The following is an 18238-nucleotide window of genomic DNA, read 5'->3' as shown; positions in this document are numbered from 1 at the left end:
ACATTTTTACAACAAAAAAGTCAAAATGATATATATTTGATACTTTGCAATAAAAAAGGGACTGTGCATAAGACCCGTATGTTGCACCTTTTGGAACCACAATCAAATTGTGTGTTTCAACAGTTGTGGCAGTGATATTTGCGATACTAAAATTATTTGCACAGATGCAACCAGAAGACGTTTACAAAGAATGTATAAATCAAAGTTGTGTTAAGACTGTACAAGCAGCGAGACCCAAAGCTCGAGCATCCCACAGGTGGGGGGGTGTAGGTGTTGAAAAGAAAAACAGGAACTCGATTTTCAGACCAGCTCGAGGGGCCGCGCGATGGAGGATCTGACAGTCGATACATATCGACATATATCGTCTTAGGAACAGTTTTCGTGTCACGTCATCACATCATCCCTGGGAAGGGCGGGGCCGGATCGCGACCTATGCGCGAACGCGGCTTCACCTGATTGGCTTAAAAAAAACGACGCGCGACGTGCACCAAAAAAAAAACCCCAAACCGCTGCGCGACGTGCACCAATCAACGCCCCGTGCGTCGGTGGCTCGCGCACGCGCACGCGCACGCCGCGTCGACGTTGACGCACGGCAGCGGCGGCGCATGCGCTACGGAGATAGCGGAGAACGCAGCGCCGCGCAGCCTGGAGCCCCGGAGAAGCCGACGCCGCCGCTGCAGTCTCCACCCCGGACCGCCGCTCGCTCGCCCACCCACCCACCCACCCCTCCCTCCCTCTCGCGACTTCTTATAAAGCTAGCACGAATACCAGGCCGTCCTCTTCGGGCCGCGCAGTTCTCCGTTGATGGTTAGACTGTGCGAGAGAAGGATGAAGTTCCTCGTCGCCGTCACGGTCATCGTGGGCTCGCTGATTTTCCTCGCCTTCCCGAACGGCTCCTCCGCCGACGAGAAGAAGAAGGGTCCCAAAGTCACGTCGAAGGTAGGCGGAAAAATCAATCACAGCTCCTCGTCGCGGCCATCGCCGCAAATGCTAACGGCTCTGCACGGCCACGTCACGCGACGAGTTAGCCCCGCGGCTGCCGGTGGGCTCCGGCGCGGCTAAGCTAATTAGCGGCGGCCTGTGAAGTCGTTTGCTAACGTTTAAATAGTTGCTCGCGAGCAGGTTGGCGTCACGTGAACGAGAGAGAGGGTCGTGCGTTTGCAGCAGTCGCCAGCACCACCGGCCTAAACTGTCCAGAGGCATCCGATTAAATCCGCTGCACGGCGCTTTAAGCGTTAATCTCGGTTGCAAAGGATCGAGTTAAAAAAAACCAAAAACCAAAAAAAAAAGTGGGATCAGCAGCAGCAGCGGACTTCTGACGTCCGGGTGCAGCGGGTTTGTCCACGTCCACAGTGGACGGGGGGCGGGGGGAGCGGAGGGGCCCTTTGTTTCGAGGTGTGAGCACTTCCGCTGTGTGAAAACCCCGAGGACTGTTGTCACAGGGACAGGGCGACATGTCGGGTTCAACGTCCCTCTGCGTTGGCACACATGCCACCAGAAGACTCTCTGGGAGGGAAGGGGGGGGGCAAAGTCAGAGTGGAGTTTGATGCGTCTTGGGCATTTAAACCCCGGATGAACTCGCAGCAGGGCAGAAGTGCTGCAACAGCGAGTCGATGAGTCGAACAGAGAGTGTACTCTGAACTGTTTTGATGATCCAACATGCGTTTTAGTACTTTTTGCCTTTTCACGCCTCAAAAGTGCGAATTTGCTGCTTTTCTGGGTCGAACGGATCGTTGAGTGGTGAACTCCACGTTGGACGACTACTACGACAAGATGGCAGTTGTTGATGAATGATATTTTTTGATAATTGTAATATGCGATAAATCACTGGACAAAATGCACGATCAGTTTCCTTATAAGGTGTAACCCATCTCATATGCCCGTATGTTCATGTCAAGCCATCCATTTTGATTTATAATAACTGTGTTTAAGGTAGGAGTGGGACGTTTTTTTCCCACGCTGGAGTAAAAAAAAGAAATGACTTCATAACTTTACATTTTCCGTAGGTGTTCTTCGACATTAAAATTGGAGACGACGAGGTTGGAAGAATTGTCATCGGCATGTTTGAGAAAACCGTTCCCAAAACGGCTGAAAACTTCATCGCCCTGGCGACAGGAGAGGTGAGAAATCCACACACCATTTTGTACACGATGCGCTCCCACACCGCTAAGGTCCCGGTCTGTGAATCAGCTGTGATGGAAAACAATCATCGAAGAAACGGACATTCATTGCGACATAATTTTGTTTTTTCACAGTAACAGGACATAGAGAAGTTGTAGGTGAACTGAGTTGTAATTTATATATTCAACTTTGTGGGCAACAAAATCCTTTCTCACTGCACGTCAGACACACTTCATACAAGTCATTTGACTCCCATTTCACACTTGGTCTAAAATGTCAAACACTGGCCGCTGTTCCAAGATTTTTCAACTGTTATTCATGATGTTGTTTTGTTTTTCCGCTCAACAGAAAGGATTCGGTTTCAAGGGCAGCAAATTCCACAGAGTCATCAAGGACTTCATGATCCAGGGCGGAGACTTCACCAGAGGAGACGGCACTGGAGGTAAGATGGCCACTGACACCTTCAAAGTCGTGTGCGTTTGTGCCGACAGTCGTGAGGTACATTTGGCAGATGCCCTTATTTGGAGTGACTCGCAGTGCTGTTAAGTATTCATGAAAAATGAAATGTCATCAGAAAAAGGGGTAGATAAACATTCAGCAGCAAATCACGTAAACAGAGTAGAAATGCAAAGGTTGCTGCTGGGAGGGAAAGTAACAAGCGATCAGCCATGAGCTAGTCGTCCTGATTTTTAAAAGGTACAACTGTTGATCTCTTCTCGAAGGCAAGAGCATCTACGGAGACCGTTTCCCAGATGAGAACTTCAAGCTGAAGCACTATGGCCCCGGCTGGCTCAGCATGGCCAACGCCGGCAAAGACACCAATGGCTCCCAGTTCTTCATCACCACGGTCACAACTCCGTGGCTGGACGGCAAGCACGTCGTCTTTGGAAAGATTCTGGAGGGAATGGTGAGTCTCTGGGTCTTAACGGTCATTTCATACTCAGCCCCACGTCTGAAGTGTGCCTATTGGCTGCTCTGTTCCATCTAGTTTTCCACCAATGTGTCTACAGTAACTGAAGAAATGCCCAAAGAAATAAACACCAGTTCCTGCTCTCTGCCTTCGTCAGGTGCACAACGGCTGGTAGTCACAAGAAATAGTGACGTATAACGAAGTAGACTGGTCAACGTTTTCTTGTTCTTGTCTCTGTGCCTCTGCACACGATGGCCACGATACTGTCCCTTTTATTTTAGTGAGAGTAACATAGTAAAAGTGAAAAATATATAGGAATGATGGTACCACCTGAATGGTAGTCTGCACAGGTTCACTTCTGAACCTTCCGTGACTTCACGCTTGTTTCTGTGATGTTCACAATGTTCCTATGATATTACTTGCCTTTGAACAAAGGCAGTTCAGCTGTGAAGAAACGTGATGTCCAGCGTCGTCGTCTTCACTTTGGTTCGCTGTGATTGAAGGAATTGATATAAAATGCCCCATCTCCAAATACACTGAATGATGCAAAATGACTCAGACTTGTATCATGAATATAAATGTCATCTAAATGAGTTCACAAGTGCAGATCCAGCCATTTACGGCCAAACACATCAGTGTCGCTGTTGGGGAAAAAAGAAAAAGATTGAACAGTGGTGGAAAGTATTGAAGTGCATTGCTTAAACTTCATATACGACTTCATACTGTACTGCACTAACATTGAACTCCACTACATGTATCTGACTGCCGTAGTAACTAATTACATTTATATTTATATTTTATATAAAAATCTGATTAATTTATGACTACTACCCAACAGCACTGACTAGCTACAACAATTAAGTTTAGCTTGGACATGTATGAATGTATAAGTTATTATAATCCAGCATTCCAATATTTATTTGAGGGTCCATTTTGTATGATGAGAAATTATACTTATTTATACTTAAGTTTTAGATGCATTTTACCAATGATAATTTAGTACGTTTTTACTTGTGGACTTAAAATGGTGTATTCTTAGATTGTGTTATTTCTACTTCTACTGAAGTAAAGGATCTTAGTGACTCCAGCAGGGACGTTGGCAAACGTGATTTGCATAAAACAGCCAGTCATTTGAGTTTGATATTCTATCTATATGCAAATTTTATAGAAATCTCTATGTAAAGAGAGGATACAACAACCAGAAAATCATCACTGAAAATAGTGAGAGTCAGACATTGGACTGAGTTTTAAATGGTGGTTAAACCTGTTGCATTAACAATTACCATCTTTTTAAATTAGTTTTTTCTTTTTACATTGCTCAACCCGTCTAACACTTTCTCTCTCGTCATCCTCCAGGATGTGGTAAAGAAGATCGAGGGCACAAAGACCGATAGCCGCGACAAGCCTCTGAAAGACGTCATCATCCACGACTGTGGCAAAATCGAGGTGGAGAAGCCTTTCGCAGTGCCCAAGGAGTAGAGCGTCACTGGAGAGTACAGGGAAAACAGGACTTGAGGAGGGGGGGTGGGGTTGGGTTGGGTTGTTGAGGGCAAACATTGCAGGCCAACACTAACAGCCCCGTAGTCCAGGAGAAGGGGCTTCGGGTCATTCCGTGTCAGTGGCCGCCATCTGAACGCACTAGAAGAGCATTAATATCAAGCAATCATGACACTGACACAACACTCTGGGTCCATTCACCAACGAGCATTCCAAGGTGTACTTAACTGTTCGTTATGCTTTTTTTAGTAAAAAAAAAAAATGAAATCTTAAATAAAGTTTTCAAATTTTGTTAAGTTTTGGTGTCTATGTGTTTATTTTCCTTGTTCTGGTTTTGGAGGTAACTTCAAGTTTGCTGGGTTCATTTTTGGCTGAAATAAATCAACATTGCTGCTCCCAGGTTCATCATCAGCATCAGCATCAGCATCCTTCAGGAGCCTGACTGGGACAAAAGAGTTCACAGTAAAGTGACAGATAATAAAGCGCAGCAAATGATTCATAGACGAGAGGAATCGTGTTGCTGTTCCAGACTTTTCACGCGTCCACTCTGGGTTTTAAAACAGAGCTTCTAATAAATGGAGAGTTTATCACACTAATTAAATACATGGGCCAATTCATATCACTTCATCACAACTTATTTTACAGAATCCCTGACGGTGATGCTTTTACTCACTTATTCCATCACTCCAGCTCAGAATATCATTAGACCTGACCATAAACTGAGGTGAAATCTAAACCCTCTGATGTTTTTTTATTAGAAAAATGATCCACACACTGTTCAACATTTCCCATGATTATGAATGAACAAATCAAATTGACCTCAGATTCCTCTCCTCTGCTTAGGCAGCAGAAACTGCCAACATCAGAACATTACTACACCTTCCGTTCGTAATTATCAGATAAAAAAACTTAAGCTTTATAAAACTCTTGTGCTTATTCACAGTATATCCTTGACCTGACTTTAAATCTCAAAAATTATTTTGAGGGCTTCTATTCTAGTTATTTGATCATAGTTTTTACATTTAACTTTGAATATCTCTTGTCTGTCGCTTTAACCAACTTTGCCTGCAGGTATCAGCGGTAACGACTCCGACTCTTCCGCATGAACTCGCTCGTAAACCGGACTTGGACAAAATACAGTCAACTGAGACGGTTGATAACCAGTTTCTTGGTACAGGTGATCAGGACAGAAAAGAGATCTGTGATACGTTGGACATATGTTCACATTACAGGCCCCTGGATTTTAACTTAGATTACTGCGGAAAAAAGACTTGTTTCCTTGCATTTAGACAGAGAGTGCACGTGTATCACTCATTGCAGTGATACAGTGCATTAAACATCATTTACACAATTCTTCTTGTGACCACTAGTGATGTTACCAGTACGCCATTAACCTACTTGACTACACCAGTGGAAACCCAGTGAAAACTTATCGTTCCATATACTTTATCTTGCAATGTAGTTCATTTTAAATTCCATACTTAGGAAACAAGCTTGACAAACTGAAAGAGCTGAATTCCATGTCAATTTATAATTCACATTTTAAATCCGCCTGGTTGCAGACCTCTGACCTCTGACCTCTGATCAAGAGTCACAGTCATAGGGCACATACAGTCCACCCCGTTTACAAAAACAAACCACTACATAACGGTCGATACCTGCTTAAACACTGAAACAACCACCTCATGAACACAATGATTATTAGTTTGCAATGGTCTCTCTTTACAACTAAGCTAAAACACGCCACAGACTTTTGAGTTGACGCGACGTCTCTGTCCGGACTGCAGAGGGCTCCCAAGCACCACACATGTCAGCTCAGCAGCAGAGCGGAGGCAGCTCCGTGTCCGTGGTTGGCACATGTGATTTTTTTTAGTGCAATAAAAATGAGTAATTGTGCACTTCTGTGGTTCTCCAGCTAGTCCCCGATTACTGAGGCCATAAACTGTCTCCACGTGTTTTGTTGCCACTTCTGTAACACTCTGTCTCTGGGGGAAAAGATAGTTGGCCTGGAATTCGAGCGTTGAAAGGAATGAACTTGTATTGTAGTAGTCTAAGTCTAGTGCTCTGTGGGTCAGGACAGCGCGGTTCGCGTTGACATGTTTATCTGATCTATCTGACATACTTAGGTGACGAAGCCACTCCCATCTGGAGCCGCAGGCTCTGTTTGAACCACAGCAAAACTTTGCTGACGTGTTCAGGTCATGACTGATGTGCTTTCTGAATCACCAACAGCAGTAAACTTCCAGTCGGCGTTTACCTGCTTTGCAGTCACACAATCCAGGATAACAATGTGTTTTCCAAAGCACGTCAGCATTGGCCAATAGTCTAACTGCCTCTTTTAAATAATCAGGGACATAAACATAAATCTGGTGCTTGATAAAAGGTCTCGCACCATAAAAACTCCAATCTTTACGATACATTCCAGATGGTTCGGCTCTGCGTTTCCTGAAACACACCCCCACACAATGCCCCCCTGATAATCACAGATATACGTTTCAAGAAATGTATTCCCATGGAGCCATTTTTAGATCTAGTGTCTGGAAACATGGAGGCCATGGGAACAGCGCCGGGTGGAGGGAATGTTTATCCCCATCATGGCTGAACTCGTCCACTTCCGTCAACCCTTCTGTGAAATGTGCAATGTGTCCCCAGTTTTAACATTTATGCCGGGATGTGGTTGTTGCTCACTGGGGCTTATTGGGAAAAAACACTGATTATGTTTATGTGCTAACTTTGAATAAACGTTGCTCTGCGGAACAAGCCAAAGTGTTGTCGTGAAGATGTTTTTGCGATGGCGTTCAGCATTTCTTCAAAAAATTCCAATGACTGAGCAGTTGGCAGAGCTGTAAACTTGAGAGTTTTATTTGGGTCGAGCGTCACGGGTCTAAGTCTGACCTGAGTCTATTGTCGCTACTATGACTTGATACCTGACTGTCTAAAGAAGAAATAAATCAGAAGCAGAATCAGAATCAGCAGAAGAGTGGTTAGCACTGTCACTGTTTCTGTAAGGATGGTTGAGACAGAGGCAAACAACCAGGGTGCGGCCATCACTTTCTATGAGCCAGGCTGGCGACCTTTATCGGGCCTCTCTGCCTCTCACGCAATGTCGGCTGGGATTGGCTCCAGCCCCCTGCGACCCTCAAGGTATAAGTGGTACAGTCAATGAATGGATGAACAATTGGGTAAAGAAGAGGCCGCTCCAGGAAAACGTACCTGGACAGTGCGGCGCAAACATGACATTTCTCAAAAAAACGCACGTTGTGGTTTTATTTATCTGCTTTCTTTGCTCTTTCTCCCAGTTGCTTTATTTATTGTGTACAGACATCAGAAACCAAAAAAAAGGCAAGCTCCAGAAATGTACACAATCATCGCTGACGTGAAACATAGTTTTGTTACAGGCTGTTCCAAGTCTTCCATGTCACGCACCCTGAGTGAAAGAACCTCCCACCTGGAAAGTCCGTCTTCATTTTCAGACGTGGTGTAGTACGAAATTGTATAGTTGGAGAAGAGTGTTGAAATAGTGGAGATTTCCTTACTGTAAAATTTAATAAGATCATCTTCTTTTGTTTTGATGATTTTTTTTTTTTTTTCCAATAAATGATTAATGGAAAATATGTGTCAGGATTGCTAAACAACGATCAGATGAAACTGAGAAAGGGATTCTGTGCTCTGCCCGTCCTTGTTTTGCCCGTATTCACTCAGGCATGGAGTGACTCACCAGAAGGAAAATATGGAAGGAATTCCCTGGAGTTGGCACAACTGTGGTCTTGGTTAAACCCTCTGTTGTTCGGTTCGTCCTTGTTTGTGGCGATTGGGGATTGTCCAGTGAAACAGTGTTATTCTTCACTTACCGGCCTTGCTGGAAAAGCCGCGGCGGGCCGGACATATCTGGCATAGCTTCCTGCGAGGGCCTTTGTCGACGAGATTAAAAAGAACACTGGGGAGAATCACAACGCGAAGCGCGGAGGTTTTCTGTCACACTGGAGGACCAAACATCCACATCCTGCCCCCCCCCCCCCCCCCCCCCCCCCCCCCCCCCGCCAGGGTCCAGTGGGTCATAAGTTTGTCTCCATATGTTTTATATAGTTTGAACGTAGCGGCTACAGGACGGTGTCTCTGCTGTGATTTGACGTATGGATTCCCTGATTACTCTGAATATGGACTTTTGCAAGGTCGAGAAAAAGCCTCTTTGCACCTTTGTGTAAAAGTCCTGCTACAAAACATATGTGGCTTTGACAGGATAAGACGTCTTCATCTTTTACACACGTTTACAAATATTTTGAATACGATCAACCGTTGGCTTTGAGACCCATCTAATCCCCTCGTACAGTTCACCAAAAACAGCCAGAGCAGAAGTCCCATGGGTGGCCACCCACCAAAAGCTTGTGTAAATATCCAAAGAGTTAATAACCTTGATATATGAAGTGTTCGAGTTCTACTCCAAGATGGCGAAAGGAGACTATTGCTGCCTTGAAACGGTTAAACGGCCTTTCAAAGTTCTCAACGTGGGCTCATACATTTGCCCATTCGTTCATTTGGGCCCGCCCCTTCTGTCTAGACTCACCTGTCAATCCAGATTCCAGGCACCCTACGGCTGCAGGCCTCTCTCTCCGTTACCGATCGTCTGATTCTCCACACCCACCTGCCCCACCGCTCCTCAATCGGCTTCGCATGAAATGAGCCCTCCCAAGCGTCACCCACTCTCTTGCCAGAATGTCTATCACGCTGTAGCTTTCCCTCCCTCCTGTGTGTACCTGCCCGTGCCTGACTTTTGATTGCCTTCCGGGTTTTGTGCCTTTGCCCAGCTCTTTGTGCCTGCGTGCCCGCCGGTGACTCTTGCCAGCGCCTCAGCCATTTCTCCCTTTTGACCTGTTTGCTTTTGAGAGTTCAAGTAAAGGACGAGTCTTTGAGTCTCTGAGTCTCTGCGTCGCGACTTCCAGGTTGTGTCTGAACCTTCACAACCTGCCTCCTAGAAACCTTCCTGTATTAGAGAATGTTTTTTCCGATTGCGCGGTGACAAACGTAACCGCTGCCGTGACTTTTGCACAGAAACAACTTTTTCTTTTGCTTGTGCATAAATGAAGCTCTACGTAGAGCACCGGGGATTGCCGGGGGGGTTATGGTGAACGGTGGTCATGCAAAGATCTGGACTTGAACGAGACTACGTCCACAGTTGTGTCTGTGTTTAGCAGCGGCGGCTGTTCGGTCGAGGGGTTTGTTGAGAAGCTTTTGAACTTGGTTAAATGTTCAGAAACAGGTTGTGTCTCATATAATTGCATTCCTCTTCAGTATTTAGATAAGAATTTCAAAAGCCCTGAAGCAAGAACGACGCACCATGAAACAGTGTACTGCTTCTGTCAACACACACAACACACAGATTTTTTTCTTGGAAAAAAAACTGTGTGTTGTCAGACTGTCATTCCACTTTCATGAGCTGTGATGTTCAGGTCTCAGGTTCAGGTCGGATTTTGTCTGGGGTTCTCCGGGACACTGAGAGATCGTTTTGCGTCATTGTTGAGATGAAATTTGAATCCTCTCGTGCATCTGTAAGATCACGTGTGCTTTAGTTTGTTTTGAGGCCCTTACACTGTATAGAAAAGGACTGACTGAAGTATGAAGTCATCACCCTGTTGGCCAGAACTCAAGCGTGTCTTTGGCTTCATATTCCTGATGGAGCTCATTGTGCTTTAGAAATGTTTTATCAATACCCAACGACAATTCGATCTGAAATGTGTCCTGAGAGTTGCATGGGCTTCATATTTACTCAGCTACAGATATGACAGTTTCAATGTAAGCCAGTCATCTCAAGAACAGACTCCATCCACCTTTAGTTGTAAGGAAACTGGCAAAAGAAAAAATGCTGAAATAATCTTTTCATTTTGTATCATTTAATTATGATTATGAGATTATATTGATGGCATATGTTTTTAATTTAAATCACAGAAAAACGTGGTCTGTATCAAGTTCCAATACATTGTGTATTTCAAAAAAGCAAATGCTACTATGACAGTGGAACTGAAATAACCCAATGACAGTGTTCGGGATTTGTAGGTCAAATGCAATATTAATATACATATTGTTCGTGGTTGACTGAGGCTCTCTGGGTAGAACTTGTTTTCCACAAAATCATATGTTTGGTGGTTTGATCATCAGCTGCTCTTGTCCGTATGTTGTAGCGTCGCTGAGAAAACTGTTTATAAGTTAAAATTGTCCCACCTGGAAATGTAGTTTCACATCATCACCTGTAGTCATATCATATCGTATCACAGTACTGTAAAAAGTATAACAGATGGGATGACAGTAAACGGTGTCCTTGTGTCTTCAACATTGAGGGCTCGTTCTGCTGTGTAATGAATGCCTTTACTTTTGATACTTGAAGTACATCTTGTATGTGGAACTCTTACTAATAATAGTATTCTTACATTGTTCTATCCCTTCTTTTGCTTCGTAAAAAAATTGGAATAGAAAGACGGATAGTTTTTTCTCAAAAGTAACCAAAAAAGGAGTAGATAGTGCCATTTGCTGGGAACTAATTTCAGATGCCGACGAATTAACACTGCAGGTGGAATTATCCTTCGGACACAAATGAAAATGTATGGCAGGAGAGTTTTATTAAGTTTTAACTTGGATCACTTCACTGAGCGTTACCTTCCTAAACGTAACTGTAAGAGCAAAAAAAAAAAACCTGTACAAATTCCACTAAACAGACCTGACGAACCGTCTTGGAAGGACATGAAAGTGCTGAACTCCATAGAAATCTGTGCAGTTAAAAGGCCTCGAGATCGAGTTCAAAATAACAACAGCCAGAGCACGTCCACAGAGATAAGGAAAGTCAGAGGGGGAGACACTGTGACAAGAGAAGTATAAATATACAATATGAGCCGCAGCGTGGGAAAGGTCGCCGTGGGAACTGGGCCCTTTTTCTTTTTTCTCTCTTTTTGTCAATGAGCGTTTCGGAAAGCCGGGCTCTGACTCCGGTACGACGGACTTTTCGGGTTCCCACCCAGACCTGTGGCCAAGCAGTATAGTGTCACGTCCATTTCTTCATTGTTCTCCAGTTTCCTCTCTGGTTTCTTTGGCCCCCTCCTCCTCTGTTGCAAGCGCGCAGCGTTTGTCATGTTGTTTTCTCTGAGAGGAGCTTTCTCCCGCACGTGGACGAGGCCGCGGTGACACGCTGCTTCCCACGATCTCCTTGCCCTTCCTCCAGAGTTACTGCTTGCTCACCGCTCTTGGACAGGAAGACGGTGCGACGAGGCCACACCAGAGTGTGCGGTAAATTTGGGCCCCCGGCTCTGCTGGGTCTCCATTGTCTTCAGTGGGAATTACGTGAAATGGTGGGCCTGTCTCCTCTGAAGCCCATCGCCACTAAATCTGAGTTATGACACAAATGTTTAGTCCGGGGTTGAACAGCGACGCAGCGCTTCCTCCTGCGGTTCCCAGCCTGAGACAATTGAGGGGCCGTCGAATTATGAACAAAATTAATTTTTTTAATCGGCAGAACTAAGTTCATATTTTCTAATGTTTTCCCCTAATGTTGCTCTGTGTGTTAGTGTCATGACTCTGCCCCCCGTGAACTCTGTGACCTCTGCGGACTCTTGAAGTCTTTGTTTTCCCTTGTGAACTTGGAAGTCCTCTGGTCTTTTCCTCTGTGGACTGTTTGGGCTATTTGGATTTTTGGTTATGCATTCCTTGCTGCGTTCCAAGCGTTAGGTTAAGTCCAATCATCCCTGCTTCCTTTGTGTATTTGGTCTTTGGGTGGATTCGGATTGTCCTTCTTATCGTCCCTTCCTATCTACTATTCTCATCTATTATTCCTGGACCTCAGTGGTAAACGTCATGAGGTCAAGGAAAGGTGTAGAGGTGTAAAGGAGGACTGATAGGACTTAGGAAAAGCCGACAGCGGTGCTCAGAGAATCCGACTCCACTTTCACTATACTACGTCATCACGCAACGGCGGATGTTATTAACGCGGTCTGTCGTGGTGACAGACCGCGTGACAGACACATTTCCAAAGATTAAACTACAAAAAACACAGCAGTTCCCTCCATTATTTTGCAGTGCGTATTACCACCGTGTGGCATCAGATGTAAATGTAAACTTACCTTCTGGGTCATAGTCATGCTGTTCTTCTTTTTCTTCGTCTTCTTCTTCTTCAGATTGAATCGTTTACGCTGGTGCATGGCGCGTCACGTTAAATATCGTTTTCGGCAATGAATTGTGGGGGCGTCTATTTCTCCTTTCCTTTCGCATAGCCAAGTCCAGTGTACCCGATGCTATGAGGAGACAGGAAAGGAAGCATCGAAGCACCTTTCCAATGTATTTAGAGAAAGTGAACAGCTCTTATAATGGCGGCCGATGAAATACTTCCAGGTCATGTTAAGATGTAGGAAACTTTGACTCCCAGTCCTCTGTGTCCGTTCGTTCCCTGTGTTTTCTCATGGTCCAGTCTGTTGTGACTCTTGTGTGGGTTTCATGTGCTTTTCTCCGTGTTTCTCCCCGCTGGCTCCCTGTGATGTTTTCTTTCTCTTTGTCTTTTGTACTTTGCATTTTGGCTCCTCGTGCTTCATCTGTGGACCACCTGAGTTGTATTTTGCTCTTGCTTTTCTCCTTTTCAAAAGAAAATAAATTCACTTTTTGTTTCTTGCACCTGCATTTGGCTCCAGCTTCTTCAAACCTGACAGACAGTCCACTACCTGACTAAAATATCTACAGTATGCAGCTATAGGACAGATTGCCATGGCCCCTTTTGCAGACATCCATGGTCCCCAGGGGATGAGAGCCCCTGACTTTGGTGGCCCCCTGGAATTTCCTCGAGCGTCGTCAGCAGGTTGATATTTTTGATAATTTTGACTGAAATATCTCGACATGTTACACACATTCACGTCCCCCCGAGGATGAAATGCGATGACTTCGGAGATCCTCCGACCTTGCATCCAAAATCCACCGATCCAACAAAGTAGAACAAAACGCTCAGATTGTGAATATGGTAAACATCATACCTGTTTAACAGTTTCACTGTGAGCATGTCAGCATGTCTACAGTAGCACTGTGCAGCATCAGCAGAGCCCCTCTAAACATCAAGTTTGAGAACCGTAATATCACATGTAAGATCTAAAGTAAATAACCCGTGACAAGAGGTCACAACCAAAGTTATTGCTTTATTTCCAAGGGTCAGAAAGGTTGGGGGCCAACACACTTTCACACTGCATGTGTTTCAAACTAGAGTTTCTCTTTTTCAATCATAACAAAATTATGAATTATTAAATGTTTGGACTACTTTTCTCCGGCAGCCCTTCATCTTGGCATGCTAAATTAAAGACACATTTAGAATATGAATAACTCTTTTGTGTTCTTGCAGTACAGCACATTTAAACAAACATATGTTAATAAGTCTAAAATTAAATCACATTGCTTTTTTTCTTTACGTTTCCTCCTTTGACTAAATTGCCTCATCTCCTTCATCTCGCTCTCAGCATCCGAGATTCAAAAACGAAAGAGTAGTTAATAAGTAAAGTCTCGGGGGATAGCGGCTGTCTTCCTTGCTCTGTGCAGGCCAGGTGGCCTTAGCGCTCTGTTAGTTCGGCGCAGGGCACTTTGCTAATTAAAGTCTCTTCCTGCCGGCCTGGACGCATATTTCTGGGGACGCGATAAAACGATAAAACTCTGGTATGGGGGACGTTGTTAAGTGCTCTGCCAGAGACTGTAAAAGTGCTGCCGCATTCCTGCTCCTCTCATGGAGCTGGGCAATGGCAGTTGCCGGGTTGTGCTGACTAGCCAGCAGACGTATAAAATATTTAACTTCCTGTAGTTCCCTTAGTGCTAGAATTTAGAAGTCATTTCAATATGCGTTTGTGTGCGATAGAGAAGGAGAAATACAGGTACACAGAAGTAAGGAAGTATAACTTGTGAAACCTGTGGTCAGTACAGTGCATAGATGGCGGTGGGTCAAAATGGGTCAAGTCTTACGTAACAATGAATAGAGCCCAGGGGCAAGATAGGCTCCTTTTGGAAAGAGCAGCTCTGTTGGCACTTGAGCTGGCGTATGCAGTCAGATATGGAAACCCACTGAGAGATTACCCACTGTTCCTGCCGATTACCTCGCCCGCCCCAGTACGACCGTAATCCTGCCGCTCTGGGAGACTGCTGGTTAGAGAAAAACTGTGCATAAGTTAGTGTCCCGCAGCGTGTTTACCTGCGACTTGAATCTCGGCTGTGTTTTACTTGAGCGCAATATAACAGAAGCTGAGTTGAGGTTACATCCGCCCGGGTTTCACCCAGATTGCTTCAGTACCGTTGCAATAATGGAAAGGGGCAATGGCCCAGGACTTCAGGTGTGCCATGGTCCAAACCTGCCTCCTTCAATAATCCATCCATCCATCATCTATACCACTTTTTGCTTTAAGGGTTGCGGGGGGCTGAAGTCAATCCCAGCTGACATTGTCTTAGGACTGTTGAATCTCAGATTTATGTCTATGACATAGATGTCATTGTTTGTCATTTAGAGTCACTTAAAACAAAAAAAGTGATTGCTGCAGACCATCATTAATTGACGTGGTGAAAGAGTCCAGATTGCGTGAGTCTAAAGATCAGATCGGATGCAGGTGGAGCCGACAGCTCTACCTGGAAACACTGGACAATCAGCTTAGGGACGTGCTGAGTGTGACCGCAGAGAGAAAATAGCTCATCATGGTGCGAGGGAAGGTCATTTAGCGACACTTCCTTTACAGGCAAAGCACGGGTATATTTTCTAAATTATGTTTCGATAAAATATCTTAAGTCATGATTTGACTCAAAGAACAAGAATGCAAAGGAAAACACAGAAAACACAACTTTAACGATGACAGTGAACTTTGAGCTTTATTCTCTATTTCTCTCGGGATGTGTAGTAGCGTTCGAAGCAGTATTGGAGAAGTCACCTAAAAAACAAATCATTTACTCATTACACATTATACATTGTAAGAGTAATGACATGACTTGACATGACTAATTTATCAGCGGCAAATGTAATGCATTACATTAATCCTCCACATCCACACATCAAATCTCTTGTATTTAACACACGTGGAATTAGAAAACGAGACATTTTGATATGACAACTGGGCAATCCTACAATTTGGAGGGAATCCAGCAGCAGCCAGTAAGACAGCGAACAAGTTGGCTCACAAATGTCTAAGTAGCTTAGTGTTGGGATTTGTAACTGTAATGTAAGTACTGAATTTCATATTGTAATCACTCACAATACTCATTGTAAGTAATCAAATGACTGTAACAAGTTGCGGTAACTTAGTGAAGAAAGATGCTTTCAGACATGCACTGAAGTCCCGACCTTGTCCGGAGTTTCTCCTGCCGGCCCACAAGCAAAATTTCCGGAAAATGTCTAAGCGGGATAATCTTCAGAAGATTTAAACGTTTTTGCTTGTTGTGACTGCGTCTTTCATTCTGTTAACCCTAACAATACTCATTGTAAGTCATGGGATTACATAACACGTTGCAACAACCTAATGACTAAGTGGTGTGGTTACTTGCCAACACCGATCAGGCGGTGCGGTGCCATCATTTACTTAACTGTGGAGAGATAAAGCCTAATCAGAACCCTAGCCACACCCTGACACAGCAAACATCCACCATGTGACTCGAAAACAGCACATGTAAGCATTCTCAGATCATCTAAAGAAGGAACGCGGACAACCCCTCATTCCTGCGGACGCCACCGCGCCCGTCTCTGCTGAGGACCACGCCTACAATTAGCACTGCGGTGATCGTGAATTCCACGGAGAGATTTGGCAGAAAGCTCGGCTGCTATTATAAGACAAAGGGCGAGAAGGAAAAAGACATTTGGACATGAACTTCCGTGTGTCTTTGGGTTTGTTGCCAGACAAGTGAATTGGCACTTCTCCACACACCATGTGAGAACCTGCCAGAGAGGAACAATGGGAACTTTTTAGTAGACCAAGAGTGTGTCCAGAGATTGACGCTGTGCTCACTGCGTCCAAACACACTCACACAGTCACATACAAAAGCGGAAACATTAGCACCTTTCATTATTTTCTTTCTTCCTTTTCTTGTGCCTTCGTGACAGAGACAGTTCAGCTGCAAGCATGAAACCTGAAGACGGGCATATTCAGAAGTCAGTGTCCCAGTTCGGATATGTAACACATCTATTTTTTTTACAACAGAAAAACACACTTACAGTGTACACGTGGAAATATGATCTTTTTGTTTTTCATTTGGGGATCGATGTTCTTTTTCAAAGTCTGACCCGACCTGAGCTGTGTGCACCTTCAGGCTGCACCGTGCGATCGCCCCTCCGAAACAAGTGACTCCATTCGATTAGAGAGCCACGGTCATATAATAATAATAATGATAAATATCCTTTATAGAGCACTTTTCGTTGCCAAAAGCAATCTCAAAGTGCTAACAATATCAGCACGTGTGACACATTTTCAGGGAAAAGGACGAGCCGGGTCAACTCCTTATTCTTACGTTCCCTCCTTGAGTCCCTCCTCCCTGCTGTGAGTGTGAGTGTGTGTGTGTGTGTGTGTGTGTGTGTGTGTGTGTGTGTGTGTGTGTGTGTGTGTGGCAGTGGGCGCGGCTTCCTCCCTGGGCATCTGGCTGGGCTCCACGCCTGTTCCTCATCAGCTCAAGTTTAAAAGCCGTGGCTTTAATCGTCGCCCGATTGTTCTGCCTGCTATGAAGTGTTACACCTGGCCAAACTCTGGTCGTGAAGCTTTTGTCCTTTCCCAGATACTAGACGACTTTGAGACTCTGAAAAGTCTGACACCCTCTCGCATTATTAGTCACAGAGGTTTTTTTTTGTCACAATCTAGGATTTTTCCAATACTGGGAATCTTGCAGGGTCACTATTAACAAGACTGCAACTAGATTCCTTTTTGAAATAGCTCACCCATTTGTTGTTGACAATGTCCACGCGGCTACCCGCATGAGTGAAGACTTAAAAAGTTTTGACAATATAAAACACGGTTGACTTTATCGGAACGTCAAGACGAGAAAAAGACTGACTTAAAACATCTCGGATCACCACCTCACACCAAACGAGCGAGATGATGGCCAAACACTAATGATTTTATTCCGACATTGGAAATTTGTCGGCGACAGTGAAATCGCCTGAAAGTGGTTTGGTGTGAGGCCGGCATTACTCGTCGCTCGTCATTATTTTTTTGCCTGTTTGATTAACCCGGAGCCTAAATCATCCTCAAAAAAAACACCAACGCCCTGACCTCAATGCCTTGTAATGGCTGCATAAAATGCATATTTGGGGATCTGGGTACTTGCCCTGACAGGCCTTGTTAACCAGGAGGCTCAGGGTGTACATTTCCGATTGAAAACGGACTTGAAATACATTGGGATTCTAAGATTGGAGAAATTATTGAAATTTGTCTGTCTCCAGCCTGCAGCGTGAGCTTAGTTTTTGTGCATTTTTCTACCATTCACATATTAACTTTAAAATCTTGCACTTAAAGAGATGAGACCATATAATGCTTGCACAGAACCTTTAATATCTAAATAATAGACAACCCAACTCATCTTTCCATGAGGGACGTCCCATTCAGCCCCGGGGGGGCCTCTGATCAGGGCCCGTTTCATTACCAAACTCAAACATCTGGCGACAACAGGCGGGTGCTCCTCTAGCTGCAGTCGTCAACACTCATTCCCCACCGAGCTCCCGCTGAATATTTCATCCTCAAAGCT

The 18238-nt window shown here is 44.7% G+C and overlaps 1 protein-coding gene across 1 annotated transcript; it reads left to right on the top strand.

Annotated features, from left to right (window-relative positions):
• Positions 1-730: 730 nt before the first annotated feature.
• Positions 731-4824, top strand: ppib (peptidylprolyl isomerase B (cyclophilin B)). The gene is made up of 5 exons (XM_035642285.2): positions 731-939; positions 2007-2120; positions 2470-2563; positions 2844-3028; positions 4388-4824. Exons 1-5 carry the CDS (start codon positions 805-807, stop codon positions 4508-4510), a joined length of 651 nt encoding a protein of 216 aa, XP_035498178.1. The 5' UTR covers positions 731-804; the 3' UTR covers positions 4511-4824.
• The last annotated feature ends 13414 nt before the right edge of the window (positions 4825-18238 follow it).

The sequence above is a fragment of the Scophthalmus maximus genome, chromosome 7 (assembly GCF_022379125.1).
Source record: "Scophthalmus maximus strain ysfricsl-2021 chromosome 7, ASM2237912v1, whole genome shotgun sequence".
NCBI lineage: Eukaryota > Metazoa > Chordata > Actinopteri > Pleuronectiformes > Scophthalmidae > Scophthalmus > Scophthalmus maximus.
The sequence above is the reverse complement of the archived record's forward strand: the minus strand, read 5'-3'. Positions and strand labels throughout refer to the sequence as shown.

What these genes read in the sequence shown, in the direction of transcription:
- ppib (XM_035642285.2), top strand. Translation starts at nt 805, where the DNA reads ATGGTTAGACTGTGCGAGAGAAGGATGAAGTTCCTCGTCGCCGTCACG. An exon ending in GTCCCAAAGTCACGTCGAAG is followed by an intron (nt 940 to 2,006) that starts GTAGGCGGAAAA and finishes CATTTTCCGTAG; the next exon opens with GTGTTCTTCGACATTAAAAT. An exon ending in TCGCCCTGGCGACAGGAGAG is followed by an intron (nt 2,121 to 2,469) that starts GTGAGAAATCCA and finishes TCCGCTCAACAG; the next exon opens with AAAGGATTCGGTTTCAAGGG.